The 17,078-nt window shown below is 41.0% G+C and overlaps 2 protein-coding genes across 3 annotated transcripts; both read left to right on the top strand.

The window, feature by feature from the left end:
• The first annotated feature begins 890 nt into the window (after nucleotides 1–890).
• Nucleotides 891–13,828, top strand: espl1 (extra spindle pole bodies like 1, separase). 2 transcript variants are annotated; one of them, XM_051415705.1, is made up of 32 exons: nucleotides 891–1,047; nucleotides 1,201–1,289; nucleotides 1,473–1,772; nucleotides 1,872–2,624; nucleotides 2,824–2,925; nucleotides 3,032–3,143; nucleotides 3,280–3,407; nucleotides 3,537–3,730; nucleotides 3,875–4,117; nucleotides 4,266–4,410; nucleotides 4,566–4,725; nucleotides 4,903–5,042; nucleotides 5,356–5,490; nucleotides 5,594–5,710; nucleotides 5,816–5,987; nucleotides 6,122–6,250; nucleotides 6,382–6,538; nucleotides 7,097–7,206; nucleotides 7,460–8,604; nucleotides 8,698–9,115; nucleotides 9,421–9,552; nucleotides 9,879–10,092; nucleotides 10,289–10,494; nucleotides 10,724–10,851; nucleotides 11,028–11,150; nucleotides 11,322–11,471; nucleotides 11,590–11,757; nucleotides 11,927–12,031; nucleotides 12,139–12,254; nucleotides 12,368–12,451; nucleotides 12,805–12,969; nucleotides 13,322–13,828. In XM_051415705.1, exons 2-32 carry the CDS (start codon nucleotides 1,209–1,211, stop codon nucleotides 13,521–13,523), a joined length of 6,534 nt encoding a protein of 2,177 aa, XP_051271665.1. In that variant the 5' UTR covers nucleotides 891–1,047; nucleotides 1,201–1,208; the 3' UTR covers nucleotides 13,524–13,828. The 2 variants fall into 2 exon arrangements, with proteins under 2 accessions (XP_051271665.1, XP_051271664.1); XM_051415704.1 differs by having other exon boundaries at nucleotides 2,812–2,925.
• A 1,205-nt stretch (nucleotides 13,829–15,033) lies between these two features.
• Nucleotides 15,034–17,020, top strand: pfdn5 (prefoldin 5). The gene is made up of 6 exons (XM_051414680.1): nucleotides 15,034–15,172; nucleotides 15,476–15,578; nucleotides 15,862–15,893; nucleotides 16,053–16,127; nucleotides 16,235–16,340; nucleotides 16,654–17,020. Exons 1-6 carry the CDS (start codon nucleotides 15,107–15,109, stop codon nucleotides 16,737–16,739), a joined length of 468 nt encoding a protein of 155 aa, XP_051270640.1. The 5' UTR covers nucleotides 15,034–15,106; the 3' UTR covers nucleotides 16,740–17,020.
• Nucleotides 17,021–17,078: the final 58 nt, after the last annotated feature.

Raw genomic sequence — 17,078 nt, 5'->3', positions numbered from 1 at the left:
ATCAAGGGAGATGGGAGAACAAATATTCACAGATTTAATATCATAAAACACAAAAAAATGATTACATGCACCTTTGGCAGTAGTTCGAGCTTTGTTTCAGATCCATAAGTCTGTACTGCCTGTCCACAATTCGTCTTTGCAAAACGGTTCAAACTCTGTCACATGAATGAACATCAATTTTCAAATCCTAATGTCTGCACTTTGTCTTGTCCACATCCACACCAGAACATTAACATCATTGTTCTGAGTTACGCTTCACATTTGATAATGATGATAAAAAGAAGAGAATCTTCTTTCAACCTATTTTGCTGACATTTGACATATCTATATCTAAATTATTATAAAACATAATTTAAATGGTATCTATAATGTTAAGTGCACAGATGTGGCTGAGTCATTGTACAATCAGAGAGCTTATTTTAATGTGATTTGACATGCAGTGTATACATGGGAACAGTAGGTGCATTTTTGGTATGATTATGAATGATAATTATTATGATTACGTGTGTCAGGCTCCCAGACTCCCCTTAATTACTATTACTACAATAACTATTTCAAAAGCACTTCAGTTTTTAATGGCTAGCTCTCGGAGGACTATTTAATTTTGTTTACCTTATACGGTATCAAGAGTAATGCCACTTGTTTCTGGGAGATATTTTGTGTAACCATGGTTACAAATGCACATTAACGGTTAGAACATTTATTTATTCATTTAACGTTATTTAATGGTTTAACAATCAGTTGTTACACTTTCTCTTTTAGTTAATTTGCGTGTCAGTTGTTTGGGCACGATAAATAAAACTACAATACCCATGAATCTTTGCATTTCCGGGTAAAAGCGGATGTGCTGTCGGATTGGTCAGCAAACAGCTTTGAAAAACGTCGCGCGGGGGTGTGCAGTTTCCATGATTGTTGAAGATTTGAATCTTTGAAGTTATACGAGTTTCGGAGCCACAGTGTCGCTGCTAAACGATGTTATTATGGACAGCAAGTCTATTTTTTATCTGCCGTGAATAAAAGTGTTGCCACAAAGGTCTCCTGCTTTAAGTAAGTGGCGGTTCAATCTCAAACGTTAACGTTAGTTGAACTGCGTCCTGTTGACGTTGTTGCTAACGTTAGCTGAGCTCTTAGCATTCTCGCAATTTAAAATGAACAATAATTAATTTTAACTAACGTGTTTTTATTTTATTTTATTTACAGCTGTCGACATGAAGTGTTTGAAAGTGGACGAATACATCAAGCGGACTGCTTCTGTGAAGGAGACAGAGCTTTTACTTCGAGAGCTAGAGGTTAACAAAATCACATAACATGAAGTCAAGATTAACTGCCTCTAAATGAGCCCTGTTCCCTTTACTTTGTCAGGATTAGACCTAGTTTATGTATTTTTAAAAAAGTATAAATCTCACTTTGAAAAGCTAACCTAAACCGGTCTTGTGCGTTTGGTTGTTTTTGTTTGTTTTGACATTTTTCAGAGTTATGTGAAGAGTCGACCAGGCCTTCAGGGTCGCACACTGTGTGACAGGATCATCAGAGCCTGTAACCATCAACTTGGAGCTGGATCCCCTGACTTTGACCATGTCAGTCAGTTGGTACAGCTGGTGGAGCTTTCTCTACATGGCTATGATATTTCTGCAGCCGCTGTTGCTCAGAGTCCTCTGTACATGGAAAAGATCATTTTCCATATTGTCAAGAAGCTAAGCTCCCTCGAAGCACTCAGTCTATGCAGCTATGTAGCTGGGTTGCTTTACAGCAGGCTTAGCCCAGCCCAACAGGTATAAATATATATCTCTCTCTTTTTTTTCATGTACATGTGTTATATATGTCACTGCATAACACTATTAACAAGGTTGTCACTGTTGTATGGTCCATAGGCGGAGGACTACTGTGTTCTTGTGCGGAGCTGCTTTTCCGTGCTTTGGAACGGACTATCTGCCACCAAAGACAAGAAAATCCTTAATCCACGGGACAAACTCCACTGCCAGATGCAAGCTCTAAGCTTCCTTCTGTTGTTGGACACAGAGAGTGCAACTGCCTCCATCTCCAAAGCTCCCATTTACACAGAGGATGCAATCACTGAATATGAGAGTAGCTGCGGAGCGATAACCAAAGACGACGCTGCTTTTCTTCTCCAGGAAATGCACACGCTTTTCAGCAGATGTTGGACTGGTGGTCGAGGCTGTGAGGTGGACGGATCCAAGCGATCTGCCGAGACATCAGTTTTATATGTGCTTTCTGAAATGGTGCTGATTATTGTGAAGGTGCTTTGTAAGGCCAGCCACCATGATTCTGCCTTTATCTTCGTGAATGATATTGAGAGTAAGATCAGGGACTGTGCTGACTGTCAGTGTACAGCTGCTGTGCTAGGCAAATGGGCAGTAAAAATCAGTTCTACAATGAAGGCTGGCGGGGAGTGTGGTCAGGCTTTGACAGAGTGTGCCAGGGCCTTGAGGTCTCTCTCAGCTGACGTGGGGTACAGAGAAGCTCATGCTGTACTGGAAGGTTGCGGACTGGTGGTGTGGGCTGTCGAAAGTGGCCAAAGCAAGGGTTTAAGTGGACCTGTGCTTCTGGCTTGGTTTTCTTTTCTTGAGGAGCATCAAGAACTGATATCAAAGATGCTAAAGAAGGTGAGTATTTACTGACCAGGAGTTTCTTATTAGTTTGTATGTGTGTGTGCTATAAAAAAGATCAGGGAAATCATTCTGTAAAATAAGAGGAGTGTTTGGATTTCTCTCAGTTGCCATCAGAAACATATTTCATGGTTACTTTTGTTTTCTTCACAAGAGTTTGTACAGATTGTCAACCTGTGGTTAGCTTTCTTTGCAGAATTCAACATGCCAGGCTGAGGGCAGCAGACTGCAACAGACCCTTTGCTTCAGTATTTACCAAGGCTTCGTATTTGCTTATGAGAGCATGCTGGCATCACAGGTGAGGCTGCTTCTGTAACATCTAATTTTGTGATGATGATAGTAATGACAAAGCTGAAAATACTCTGATTTAGGTTTAATTACTGATTGTGATTTGTTGTTCTTAGCTGGAGAACAGTGACACACTGGACAGAGTGCTGCTGTACTGCCAAGCCACAGCTGGACTGATGATGGCTGAACTGCGTAAACTGTCGAGTGAAAACCTTCTCATCAAAGCAGGTGATTACAGTTGTGATTATTAATGTTGTCAGGTCACTTGAGTGGTGCTGAAGTGTGTATTTAAGTAGCAATACATAGACACATTCATTGTTACGCCATTTGTTTTTTCATTTTGTGATTACCATGTGTCTTGCAGTGATTGCTGTGAGCAACTTAGCTTGTGGATTGTACAACCGGCGCCTCTATGACCAGGCCTTCACGCTAGTTGAGATCCTCTGCAGGGATCTATGCAAGAACTGTCCTGTCTCACTCTCCGTCGATAGGGTAAGCTCTTAAAGCATGTTTTGATTGATTGTGTCTTTGTCCAAAATGGGCTCGGGGATCGGCATACATAAGATTACCTATTCATTTTTACGGTCGTCTGTATTATTATCGTGTATTTTGACTACCTAGTTGAGCCGACCCTTCATGCTGGCCGTGCAGACGTCTCGGCGGGCTGGACAACTGGAGCGAGCTCTGGACTGGGTGATCCTGTGGCTGAAGGCTCTGGGGGACAAAATCACTACTCATATGGCCGAACCAGTCTCTCTCTGGGTGAAAACGAAGACCGACGCAGCCCGTAACTCTGAGGAGGACATCCGTCTCAGGTACAGACAAATCATTCTAATTTTATTTATTTATTTTTTTTTAAATTTGTGTTGTTTGTGACAACATTGAAGTTCTCATAGACCAAAATAAAATATCAGCAGAAAGGAAACTTAAAACGGCTGCATTGTTCTGTCCTGTAACAGGACATTACAAGATGGTTTTGGTCCAGACGTCCCTGATGAGCGAGTAATGCTTTGCCTTCTGGAGGAAGAGTTGCGTGCCTATAAGGAGGTGGCAGGGGACACAGCCCAGGAGCGTTACAACACTCTCTGCGATCTGTTGGACATTTGCCACGAGGAGAGCCCACACACTCATCTACGTGCTGTCTACCTCTGTGAGATGGCCCAAGTTGTGTGCTATCAGGATTTCAGTGAACAGACCGACTGGTAGGAGCCTTTATTTGCATCATCATTTCTAATGAGCTGTATTCCTTGATAGATACAAATACACTCTTTTGTGCTCCATGGGCCAACATGGGCACTGGGCAGCAGCCAAATGTCTGTGTGTTCATTATATTCATTTGTAACTACACAGCACAGCAGTTGATTTTACCCACGAAGCCTTACGGATACTTGAAGAAGAAGCAGAGACTCCCGAGAATGCTGATAGACTGAAGGATGACAAGGCCCATGCTTTACTTTGGCTGTACATCTGCACCCTTGAGAAGAATCTTCAGGAGGTGAGTTCAGTCTGATCTGTCCAGATAGCATGTGCATATTTGTATTACTTTTGGTAGATTCATATTTTTGTAACAAAAGTGTCAGTGTTTACAATTTATTCATTTTCTGAGGCTCAAGTGTCATTAACTAATGTTGCTTGTGCATTTTTGGCCAGGCCATTGAAAGAGACATAAAACAGCGTGAGTTGCGGGAGCAGACACGCTGTGTAGCCAATCCCATAGGAACCAATGATTTTGATTATGAAGACAAGCAGAAAACACAAGACAGCATCCTGGTCTATGAAGGCCTGCATTTCAACCTGGCTGCAGAGAACAGTAAGAACCCTTTTTCATATCATCAATCATCGTACTGTAGACACCATCTGTACTTTATCCATGTGCCGTTCTACTTCATCTCTGTCAAGTATCATTGGTGGGTCAAAAATAGATAATGGTTAATCGCTTGCTGCCTCTGTGAGATTAATAGACAATATTCTTTATTTCCTTTTTAAGAGTTGTGCAAGCCTTTGGAGAGAGCACTGGATGTGTGGTCCGCTCTTCTACAGAGTCAAGTGCTGACTTCACTCAGAAACCCCAAACAGACCTGTAGCTCTGTTGCTGTGACTGCAGCTCTCTTCAAACTTATGGGAAAGGTAACAACACAGAATATGGTCAGACTCATTTTGGAGGGTCTTTTTTTGTCGTGTTTTTTTTTTATATTCTCTATTCAACATTAACCACTTCACACAATGAAGCTGTATTAATTAGATATGAACATTTTAAGTGTGACTCTGACTGTAATTTGAATGTCCCTAGAAAACTTTAATTTTAAATTGTACTTTAATTGTACCTTTTTTGTTTGGGTTTTTTATGGTGTATCCTCAGGTTGTTAGTGTTAGAACTAGTGTTCACAGTGGTATTTACAGTATATGTGTATTTATCAAGTCTCCTTATTCTCTTATGTAGCCTTTAAAGGCTTTGGAAGCTTACCAACTTGCGATCGGACTTTCACGTCAACTTGCTGATGCTCATGGATGTGCCAGCTACCTCTGTCAGTCAGCCAGTATCCTTCTGGATATGGGCACCCCTGAACTGGCTTTGGTAATGCAGTTTTGCAGTAATTAGTCATGGCAAACATACTAAATCTCCCTTTATATACTTTAGGTCACTTTGTTTATTTCTTGTTTATTGTGCTATTTTTAAGGCTCAGCTAGAGCAAGCAGAAAAGTTGCTCACCTCAGATTCCACTGCTGAGGGACCTTCTTCTCTCTCCATGCTGGCCATTCTGTTGAAAGCTCAGTACTGCTACAGCGTAGGACAGGTAGGTAACATGTCTGCTAGCAGTATTTCTCATAATATTCCATTGTGATTGTTTGCTTTTGCTTCTAATGGGTGATTTCCCCTTTCTTATTTGACCATATGTCAGGTGGATCTTGGGGTGCCTCATCTGTGTGAAGTGCTTAAAGAAGTGAATGAGCAGAGGCAGTCCAAGAGCTGGTACTTACTGCGTGCTCGGACCCTCCAGACCTGCAGCTCTTATCTGAGTTTGGACACCACAGCACTGCCACAAGCCCAGCGGAACCGTATCACACAGGATGGTTAGCTAAAGCATTTGTTACACTTAATATAATCAGATGCTTTCCTGTTTTAATTTTGCATTGTGAGAATGTAGAGCTAAGGTCTATGTCTGTGTCTGTGTGTGTGTGTGTGTGTGTGTGTGTCTGTGTCTCAGGTATAAAAAACCCAGACACTGCCCTGTATGAAAGTCTGAAGCTTCTTTGCAGCCTGCTGGTCACTTTAGTGGGTAAGGGCCTATACGGGACTAACGGCAGCAGCTCAGACATACGCTTCGTCGACCAAGGTACTTTTGTCCACATGTACAGATGCTATGTACTCACAATACAGGGAAAAACTACTAATTCCTTATTGATGTTTGTTTTAGAGGAGTCTGACATGTTGATTCTTTCTCTGTCTGCCTTGGTCTATGAGCAGGAGATAACCTGCTGCTGAAATGGCAGCTTCTCTCAGAGCTGTTAAACTGCTCAGTGAAGATGGTGACTGTGAGGAGCACCTGTGGGGCCATCAATGACGCCAGGCTCCAATGCCTAGAAGCTCTCAAACTGGCCACCAAGCTGCAAGCACTCAGCCAGTATGTACACAGTAGTGGGTGTGAAATGTAATTAGTGAATCAGGGTCCAAAAGATAACTTCTGCTTATTCTCGCTGTTCTTACACATTGTTTTCTGTAGTGTTAACTTTTAAGTGTGTTAAGTTTGATATAGTGTTGGTGCATATTTATTGGACCAGAAAGTTTTACTACGGCCTGTACAGTCTACTGGAATCTAATACAACAGTGGTAATAAATCTGTAATAAATCCTAATTATATGAATCTTATTTTACACGTCATAATAATACACTGTCATAGAATAGCTGATTTAACTCTAATTTCTACGGCTGTACTTTGTGGTGGTGTTGCTGAACCGCTTTATATTAATAGTAGATTTTTGCAAGGCTTTTATTTTACAGTGTTAGATTATATACATGAACTTTAAATAAAATTCAAATTAAATGATGAGTAATACTGTACTTTTAATGTCCTTATAATTGGCCTAGAACACAGCACAATACACAAGACTAACATAGTATATATCCAGTCAACAAACCTTTTTTTAAATCACACGTTCTAATTTTTTGTTCTTTGTTTTAGATGTGCTGAGCTGCTGGTGATGAAAGCTGAGTTGGAGCTGATGCAGGGGGAGAGAGAGGAAAGTGGAATTGATTTAGACAAAGTCAGGAACCTTCTGGAGCTTTGCACAGGTCTGTTAAATACACAGTTCAACCATTTCAAATAGGGCCAGACAGTGATCAGTGTTGTTTGACTTTCAGCATTTGATCATATTGTGTTATTTCAAAATTATGTTGCCAATGTTCATAATTCCAAGCAAAAAAAAGCTATTGCAGTTTGTGTTGTCTGTGTTCAGTCCACTGTTTAATTTATAGTAGTGACATTGCATCAGACAATGTCTGTTTCCTTGAGCTACAAAATGGAATTTTTATTTCTTTTCCTCAGATTTTTCTGATCAGGTGAAGAAGGCGGAGGTGAAAATCAAACCCAGGAAAGGTCGTCCAGCACAGAAATCTCAGTCTCCCCTTCCTACCATAGAGGATGATTTTAAGGGCATCCTGAGCACTAGGTGGATTGCCAAAGAACCTGTACTGAGGGATCTGGCCAGCTCCCCGCCCCTTAAAGCCCAGCCTCGCCGCTGGCTCTCCTCCCTGGCACATGACTCAAACTGCCAGTGTCCCTGCTGCTCTGAGCCCTGTTTGGGCCGTGCCACTGCTCGCTGGGCAGCGACACAGGCTGATCTGGTTCTCCAGCTAGATCCCAATGAAGCCAGAATCAGTTTGAAGCTTCAATGGGCAACATTAGCACGCTGTAAGAGTGTCTCTGCCAAACTCGGGGTAAAATTAGCTAAACTCTTCCCTCCCTGTGGCCCTTCCAAAGGCTTCTCTAAACCCTCCCTGATGCAGGACTTGGTGGGCCGTGTGTACCTTCGCATGGCCCTTTTGGGGCTGGAACCAAGGCTTAATAAGGCCTGTGGTATATGGAAAGTACTGGAGGCTGGCTTAGCATTTGTTGATTCCTCACCCTCTCCTGTGCTACGCCCTGTGAGAGCAGGCCTAATGGCAACCAAAGCCATAGTGTCATTAGTTACCTTGGCTGCCAAAAAGGGCTGCACCCCAGAAGAGCTCTTCTCAAATGCTTGGACTTGGAATGCACCAAAAGCGGATCCACAGCTGAAATCAGAAGAGAAAGCAGTGCCTCCCTCATCCGTGCTTAAGAAGCCTAAAGAGTCCATTAAAAGCCCAGATATTCCTAACAAAACAAAGGAGGCAAAGAATGTAAAGATTGTCAAGCCCAAGATTAAAGTGACAAGCTCCTCAACCAAAGCAAAGGGACTGGTTCCCATGACACCAGTGATGGTTAAGTCAAAGCCTTCTGTTAGGGACCTTGGGTCTTTTGAGTTTAACACAGTCGTACCTACTTTGGCCTGTACTCCTCTTCAAAAGGTTAAAGCCCCTGCCTCAGTGCAGAAAGCACAGAGGACTGCCTCTAAGCTACAGTTTCATGTGTATGAAGAGTTGTCACCAGTTCAAGACAACGCCCGACCTGTGCCTGCTGCCCCCAGACGCACAAAGAAATCACGTTTCAAGGTAAGCGTCCAATCAGAGTAGAGGTTACAAAAACTTATTTTTTTATTTTTTTCCCAAATGAAAAATATATATCTTTTCAATATGTCAATACAGGTGGAGTTTAGCGATGAGAGTGACACAGAAGCTAATACCCAGGCTGATACCACAGAAAAAACACATGTCCCTAAAAAGCGAACCACCACAAGACGAGCTGCCCAAAACAGTAAAACAGCCCCAGATCCACCTGCAGAGAAGGTCCAACCCAAGAGGCAGGCCAAGGGTAAGAAGACCACTTCATTGCCTCGGACTACCTCCTCTGAGGATGACGAAACTGTGGTCTGTCAGCCAGCCTCAATGAGAAGAGGAAGGACCAGGAGGGAGCTGACCAGGACAGAGGCAGATTCAGTGGAGGAACCAGACAAAATGAGGACCATTGAGGAGGAAACTACTGGAATCCTGGACATAAGCATTGAGCAGCTCAGGACATCAGACACTGAGAATGAAGACAATCCTGCTTCAAGCAAAGATGTTGGTGTGTATTTCGTGCACATGGAAACTTCCCATAAACTTGCACACTTACTTGGCATTTACACAGTTAACATCCACCCCCACATTTCTTCCCAGCTCAGCTTAATGTTTTGAAACTCCAAACAGGTCATAGTTAAGTATGAGAATATAAACAGTAAGAGAACTTGTGAATTTGTGCCTGCTATTGGGCACTATAATAAAACCAGTAACATGTCGGATGTGCTGAATGCCAGGAAACAGCAATAATAGTCAACACTTTTTCTCATAAAATGTTATTAATAGTCAGAGCTCTTTTTTTTTCTTCTTCAGACATAGATTTTGAGGTGTTGCGGAGGGACATGTGTTGCGATTTTGAGAGAGACGATTTGTCCGAACTGAGGAGCAGAGGTCATCTGACAGAAGATCCACAAACCCACCTCTCTCATTCAGACACCAGGCCAGGTGAGGCTTTACACTGCTGCAGTCACAGTTGGTCTGCAATGATACTATATCTTTAGGGTATCGTTTGTCCTTTTTATAGGAGTGTAATAATATGTCTGCTACAGCAATAGTATTACAGAAGAGGTATAACTGAAATGTTCTGCAAGGTAACACTACAAAAGAAGGGAAAGGAATACTAAAATCTGTTTTTTGTAAGCTGGAATTGAACATAAACGTAATTATACAGCACTATAAAATAGGGATGTACTATTATGCCTAAACTCTTTAAGGAATTTTTTCTAGCTCCTTATCCACTGTCATTTCTCCTCTTTTTTCTTTTACCCCAGACAATCTGTCTTTGGAGGATGTTCAGTCACTTCTCCGCTCAGCCTGGTTGGCCTTTCAGCACTTCCCCTCCCCCACAATCTACACAACCCTCTGTACTCTTCTGGCCTTAACCATGGGACAGAAGGACCCCATAACTACAGCGATGCTTCATGCCCAGTCCTTGGGCATCACTAGTCGTCATCGCACAATCAGACATTTAGCCAGTTGTCTCAAGTAAGCATATGTATTGTGTGTATAGCATGGATTTCCCTCTTACCAAACTCAAGAAAACAAGATATCTTGAACTCAATTAAAATACATCTTTTGATATGTGATAGCTCAAGTCTCTTCATTTTTTAAATTACGGTACTACAAATTGTGTTCAGACATTGTTGAATATTCCTGTTTGTTCGATGTGTCTTTCTAACAGAAAGCTGAGAAAGCCATCCAGTGAGCTCGAAGACAAGATGGATGCTCTGAGTCTCAATGACCCCAGCCTGAGCGAGTCCAAGAACTCTACTGCACAGATGTTGTCGCAGTTGGAGAACATCTTCTCCTTTCCAACTCCTGACTCCTCTACTTTCCCCAAGAGTCACTGTCAAGAGTTTATCCAACAAATTCAACACCTTCCCTCAGGTAAAAAAAAATCAATTGATGTGGTTGGCACATGTTAATGATGCATTATGAGAGGTAATAGTAATGTTTTTGATTGTTAATTTGTCAGACCTCTATAGTTACAGTAGCAAAGGGAATAACATACTACAGTGTACATTTTTGTCTCTTCTATAACAGAATAGCACAATGTAAATTGCATTATGCTGATGTTATACATCCTGTCCCTGGGCATGTTCTTTGTCCTGTACAGGGGTAACCGTGTGCGTGATGTCCGTGCTTGGAGTAAAACCTGGTGAGATGGGTGACAGCATCATACTGTCACGTCTTGAGAAGGGATCTGCCCCCGTCACTGTTCACATCCCCACCTCTAAACAGCAGGTGAGCTCAGTAAATTATATAGAATGGTAGCTACAACCTGAAACTAGACAATTACAGTTTCAATGTTTGTGGCCTGAGCAATATGGAGATACTAGTGCCTTCAAATCATGCTCACACTCCTTTTACCCATCTTTTTACCTCTGTCTTTGTCTCTCTGTGTTCCCTTTGTTATGCAGCACCCCATTAGCTGGCTGGTACAGGAGATAGATAGTATTCAGGTGGAACAGAAGGCCATGAGCTGTGTGTCTGAGAAAGCCAAGTGGTGGGAGGGTCGCAGGGCCCTCGACTCTCGGGTTGAGGTAAGTGGTGCAGAACAAGGGTACTCCCGGGAAGTCCTAAAGGGTTTCCCTGCCTGTATTATCCTTCTACTCAGACATGTAACACCAAGAAAACAGGACACAGAAACAGAATATTTAGTCAAGTTTTGACTAACAAATGTCACTTACAAGTTCACAACATCTTTCTTTCAGCGACTGATGAAGGAGATGGAGGGATTGCTGGGATGTTGGAAGAGTTTACTTCTACCCCTTTCATTGGATCCTGAGCTCTCCAAACAGGCCCAGAACCTCTGCAAGTCTTTGTCTGCAAGGGGAGTGACAGTCAGTGAGGAGATGTTGAAGGTGTGTGTGGTTTTCTTTTTTCTTTTTTTTTTCTTCTAGCATCAGCATCTGAGCTTCCATTCTGCCTTTGTCTGAAGCACAAAGCAGCAACCAGTGATCATTTTGACTTGTGTTTCAGGCTGTACTGTCTGCCTCTCCTGTGCTCTCCCAAGAAGACCTTAAAAGATTTGCTCTGGGAGTTTCTTCACAGTGGAACATTGAGTGTGACAAGCTTCTCCATACAGCTGTGTCCCGGCTCGCTGTCAGAGACGAGCCCCAGAGTCATGTGGTTCTCATCTTGGACAAGGTTGGTTTAGTCATCTGTATTTAATACTGAATTTTCCTATAGACTGATTTGTGAATACAGGGGCTTTTTGATGGAGAAAAGACCTTCAAATCACTGTTACAATGTGTCATTTTCTGAGGTAGGATAAGGCTAAACTGTAATAATACTGCCTTCTGCTTCCTTTGCACAGTACCTTCAAAAGTTGCCGTGGGAGAGCATTGCCATCTTGAGCTCTCACTCTGTCAGCCGAATGCCTTCTCTGCACTCACTAATTGGACTGAGCATTCAGAAAGAGGTGAGATTAAACTCCATTATTGTGCCTACATGCCCTGTGGTGCAGATTACTTCCTGACAGTTAAGTTCAGTGGTGGTTATGGATATTATTTAAATCTTCCCCTTTAGATTGACTCTCAGTCCATCTTGAGGCAAGGAGTGGATACAAGGCAAGTTTATTACGTGCTGGACCCTGATGCCAACCTAGGAAACTCTCAAGACCGATTCAAGGAATGGTTCAGCAGGTGAGACCAATGCTTGCTACCATTAAAAGAGCCATTCGATTTGCCCCTATGTCTTTCTGTCACTGGTCTGTTGTTTTCTTCTTCTATTTACTACATTACTATTCTTTTTGAAGTAAACTGCACTGGGAGGGTGTGTGTGGAGTTGCTCCTGACTCGGGTCAACTGGAAGAAGCTGTTGCGACCAAGGATCTGTACATGTGAGTTTGTGATGATCTTAACTTTAGATGAAAATGTTTCACTATATTCAGACATTTTATAGACTAAACAATTAATCGTTTAACTGAGAAAATATTTGGTCGCTTTAATAAATTGATTAATGAAATCCATCGTTATTTGCAGCCCTATAATAGATCATTGTCAAACTGAAAGAAGTTACACAGAAGAAGTCTTTAAATAGATTGTAAATTTGCAAACACTGTTTGTGTACCAGCTTTGGTCTATATTAAGCTCTTTGATTTGATAACTTGTTTCATTTTATGTTCTCTCTCTCTCTCTCTCTCTCTCCCTCCCTCCCTCCCTCCAATGTCCCTCTTAACCTGGGGTGCTTTAGTTATGTTGGTCACGGTGCAGGCGCTCGATTCCTAGACAGCCAGGCAGTCCTAAAGCGGCAGATGAGAGCAGCTTCTCTGCTTTTTGGTTGCAGCAGTGCCGCTCTGGCAGTGCGTGGGGATCAGGAAGGGCAAGGCATCATCCTCAACTACCTCATAGCAGGATGGTGAGATATGTCTTTAGTTTTTTTTATATCTTGATGTAGCTGATCCAGAAAGTTGAATGTGCTGATTTTATTTTTTATTCAGTGAATTGACTTAAAGTGCTCTGAACAGGACTCACATTCATGATATCGTCAGTTTTGTTAAATAACATTAAAAAAAAATCAATATTTTTTACTGGTTTGCTGAAAGTAAGATGGCTGCCACCAATCTTTCTCTCTGTGGAAACTATTTTTATAGTACAAGGAATATTGATTGATCATTATGTGTCATAATTTCACTGACCACTGGATGAGACTTTGTGTCATCATTTCCTGTGTTGTCTGTGTCATGGACATTTCTCTTTTTCCTCCTTAGCCCCTTTGTTTTGGGAAACCTGTGGGATGTGACAGATCGGGATATTGATCGCTTTACTAAAGCCTTGTTGGAGACCTGGTTATCTGCTGGGTCTGGAGCTCCCCTTCTGGATCATATGGGCCCATCACGTCAGGCCACACACCTGAAACACCTCATCGGAGCTGCACCTGTGGTCTATGGCTTACCAGTCCACCTGCAGTAGGTGGTCCGATGAGCCAAAGCTCTTCTAAAAATGCCGTAAATAATCTATGCAGTTTCCAAATGTATTGTTTCAGCATGCAAGCTGGAGGACGTGACTTTAACTTAAATTTGAATCCTTGTTTTTGCAGGCTTTGGCCAGATTAAGTACTGCATTTCCTTAATTTAAACCAATGCTTCCGTTTTTAAACCAGTGCCACTACAGTGTAAATGATCTTAAATATCTTGCAAATTTTTATAAAGTGTATGAATGGACTGTCGATGTGTTGATGGAACAACAGTTTTTGAATAAATGTGTTCTCGCATACAGTCAGTGTCTGCATTGTGGAAATAACTTTGTAATCAGTCACATTAATGCAAAGAGTTGGGAAAAATTATATTTACAGTATTATCTTCTAGAACAAGAATAATATAATGTAAACGGTTGGAACTAAATCAATGTACTGCAGGAACAAGTTAAATCTTACACAACATAAAAATCTTGATTGTCCATACACATAAAAGCTGTAACTATAATTGTTTATTGAATATTAACATTTAAATGTGTTCCATTTTCCTACATTTAGTAACCTGTATAGAGTTGGCTCTAGAAGCATTTGATCCAGAGCTCATTTTGTTTGTGGCTTTATATTTTTTTGGAGATATGAAAACTTTTTGGAACTTAAAGTGTCAGATATACTAGAGCATACTCTCATCCACATTGGATGAGCTGGTTGGAAACAAGGGCTCTAAGGCACAAATACTAATAGAATATCAGGGCTACAAATATTAAGGCAGTTTTGTCCCATCACCACAACTTTTGACACGTTTCACTTATCCTAACAATCCCCCCACAAAACACTGAGCCATACAAAACCAAACCTTACTTGTTTATCCTGCCATGTTGACAGCTTTGTAACAATGCATTTTCCAGCCTAATCCAAGGCCAAGTTGTTTTTGCTGCTACAGTTGCACTTCTTTTTCAAATAAAACATTAGAATTTTTGTAATCCTGAGGCTTTTATGGTTTGGTTTTGGTTTTTAAGGTTACTTAAAAAAAAAAAAAATAACTCCAAACAGTTGCCCTTGATTTTTAATGAATTATACAAAACAAAACAAACATTTGCAGCTATTTTATCAAATTTCACTTTCCCTCGTAATGTTATTGTGTTATATTGTGTTATGTGTTATTGTAAAAAAAATATATATTTTTTTTTTAGAAAAGCCGCTGTGAAATCAGGCATTTTAGGCCGCAACTGCTGAACAACTAATTATAAATTGTCAATCGCCAAAAGCCTGTGAAATCCTTGAGGGACTCATTTTTATAAAGTTTATATTTTAATTTCATTGTTGGTGGTAAGGACTTTTATGCATGTACGTATATTTTATATGAATATATAAAAGTATTGTAACCTACAAATTGCCAAAAACATTTTAAGCTCTTAAAACAAGAAAATAATGAGCACACTCGAGACATTGAACAGGTTTCGAGAGAGGAGGCGCATCCCATGTCTTATCCACAGGGGGGCGGTGTTTCAGATTAATCACCGCCCATCTCAACCACCCGGAAACACTATCATTAAGGGTCATTTGGCATCGCGCTTCCAACATGGCGGTGAATCTCACAGACCTCTCCCTGCCTCAATTAGAGGGACTGAAAACCCAACTAGACCAGGTAACATTAAAAAGTGTCGTGTATTTGATGTGTGTCTGTATTCTTTGGTTTCGACCGTGTGAGGGAGTTAATCTGGAGGAGGGCGGGACGCTGTAGCTAGCACATCTCATGCTAACGGTACAAACGTTAGTTAGCGTCAAATATCCAGTCACCCACTGCGTTAGCCTCTCGACAGCTAAATGTTACTGGCTCATTTTGTTATTCTTACCGTAAATCAGTTCGTTTGAGTCCAGACAGCTGACAGTAGGTGTGTGTGTGTGCAGTGGATTTGATCGCTTTGTGTTTGGACTCTGTTGTTTGCAGGAGATTGAGTTCTTGACGTCTTCAATAGGTCAGCTCAAAGTGGCCCAGACCAAGTATGTTGAAGCAAAAGATAGTTTGAACGTCCTGAACAAAAACAATAAAGGTGAGTAAAATGTACATTTAAAAAAATTATTTATATATATATACCCTCTTCTATATGTTGAAATGGTGAGCCTTGTGTTTCCATCATAAAAGTTTTCTTAGTCAGTAATATTAAAATAATTATCTTTAAAGGGCTCACTGTTCATCAGCGTGTTGCACAAATGTGTCAAAATATGAATTATGTCTCCACAGGTATATTATCTGTTTGATCAAACTTTACAGAATCATCCCCTACATCTATGAATCTGATTAATTTCTTCCCCTTTCTCTCCTCTCTGATACAGGAAAAGAATTGCTTGTGCCTCTTACCAGCTCTGTATCCTTTCTTCACTGTGGAACAACAAGTATTATGTTATGCTGCTCTGTGTGTGATGTGTGCGTGTGATGTGTGCGGGCGTGTGTGTGATGTGCTTTACATTCAGTTGTGCGTCTCTTGGAGATATACATATTTGTCCTTGACATCTCTTCTTCTCAGATGTACGTCCCTGGATCGTTACATGACGTGGACAATGTTTTAGTGGATGTGGGGACAGGATACTATGTTGAAAAGGCAAATATATTTGGATTTGAAAACCCAATAATAATTGAATCATCTTCCGTAGTAAATTATTAAAATCATGTAGATTATTTATACCTTGTGTTTATCTGTCTCTGTAGAAAGTGGAAGACTCAAAGGCATTCTTCAAACGCAAAATAGACTTCCTTACAAAGCAGATAGAGAAAATTCAGCCAGCCCTTCAGGAAAAACATGCCATGAAACAAGGTAAGCCCGGATACATTTTTCTTATTTATTTCTATTTAAAGTGCCAACATCTAAATTGGGTGAACAGTGCAGGAGTTGTAGCCCTTTCTATACATAGTCTCAAATACATAGAGATCAGTAACAGGAGTAGTTTTACAAAATGCCTCAGTGTTCAGGGTTTGACATTATTGATATTACATTTAGTTTTATAGGGCCTTTATACTGTGAGCCTTTGTCACCACATCCTTACAGCCCCACAAACATCCTGATTCCTCCGTGCTTCTTACTTCAGAACGTCTTACCTTTACTTTATACATTGTGCTCTTTCTTGCAGCTGTGATTGAAGTAATGAATGTGAAGATCCAGCAACTACAACAGAGCCAGCAGACATCACAGATGGTTGGACCCACCAAGGCTTAATGACAACACCTGTTTGAACTCTACATGACTGGGGGGGGGGTTAAGTGTTTGTCTAGAAAACTTTCATCTGCTGTTGTAGGACAAGGAAATAGCCTCCACTAATCTAATGAAGTCATGTTAAATAGTATGGAATAAAGATTTTTTTGTGCACAATGTTTGTCACCAGTAAATTATGAAGAGGTGTTGTCATGGTAACGCAGTCGTGTACTCAATTTTAAACTACTTTAATTGGGTATCCAATTAGTTTGCATAATTAAAGCGCTCACTGTGCATTCAAGGAACATTTCTGTTTCTTTCATTGTTGTATATTGTTATGTGCTTTTTTTTTTACATTATACT

The sequence above is a fragment of the Dicentrarchus labrax genome, unplaced genomic scaffold (genome assembly GCF_905237075.1).
Source record: "Dicentrarchus labrax unplaced genomic scaffold, dlabrax2021, whole genome shotgun sequence".
Classification (NCBI taxonomy): domain Eukaryota; kingdom Metazoa; phylum Chordata; class Actinopteri; family Moronidae; genus Dicentrarchus; species Dicentrarchus labrax.
This window is presented reverse-complemented; position numbering and strand designations above follow the sequence as displayed.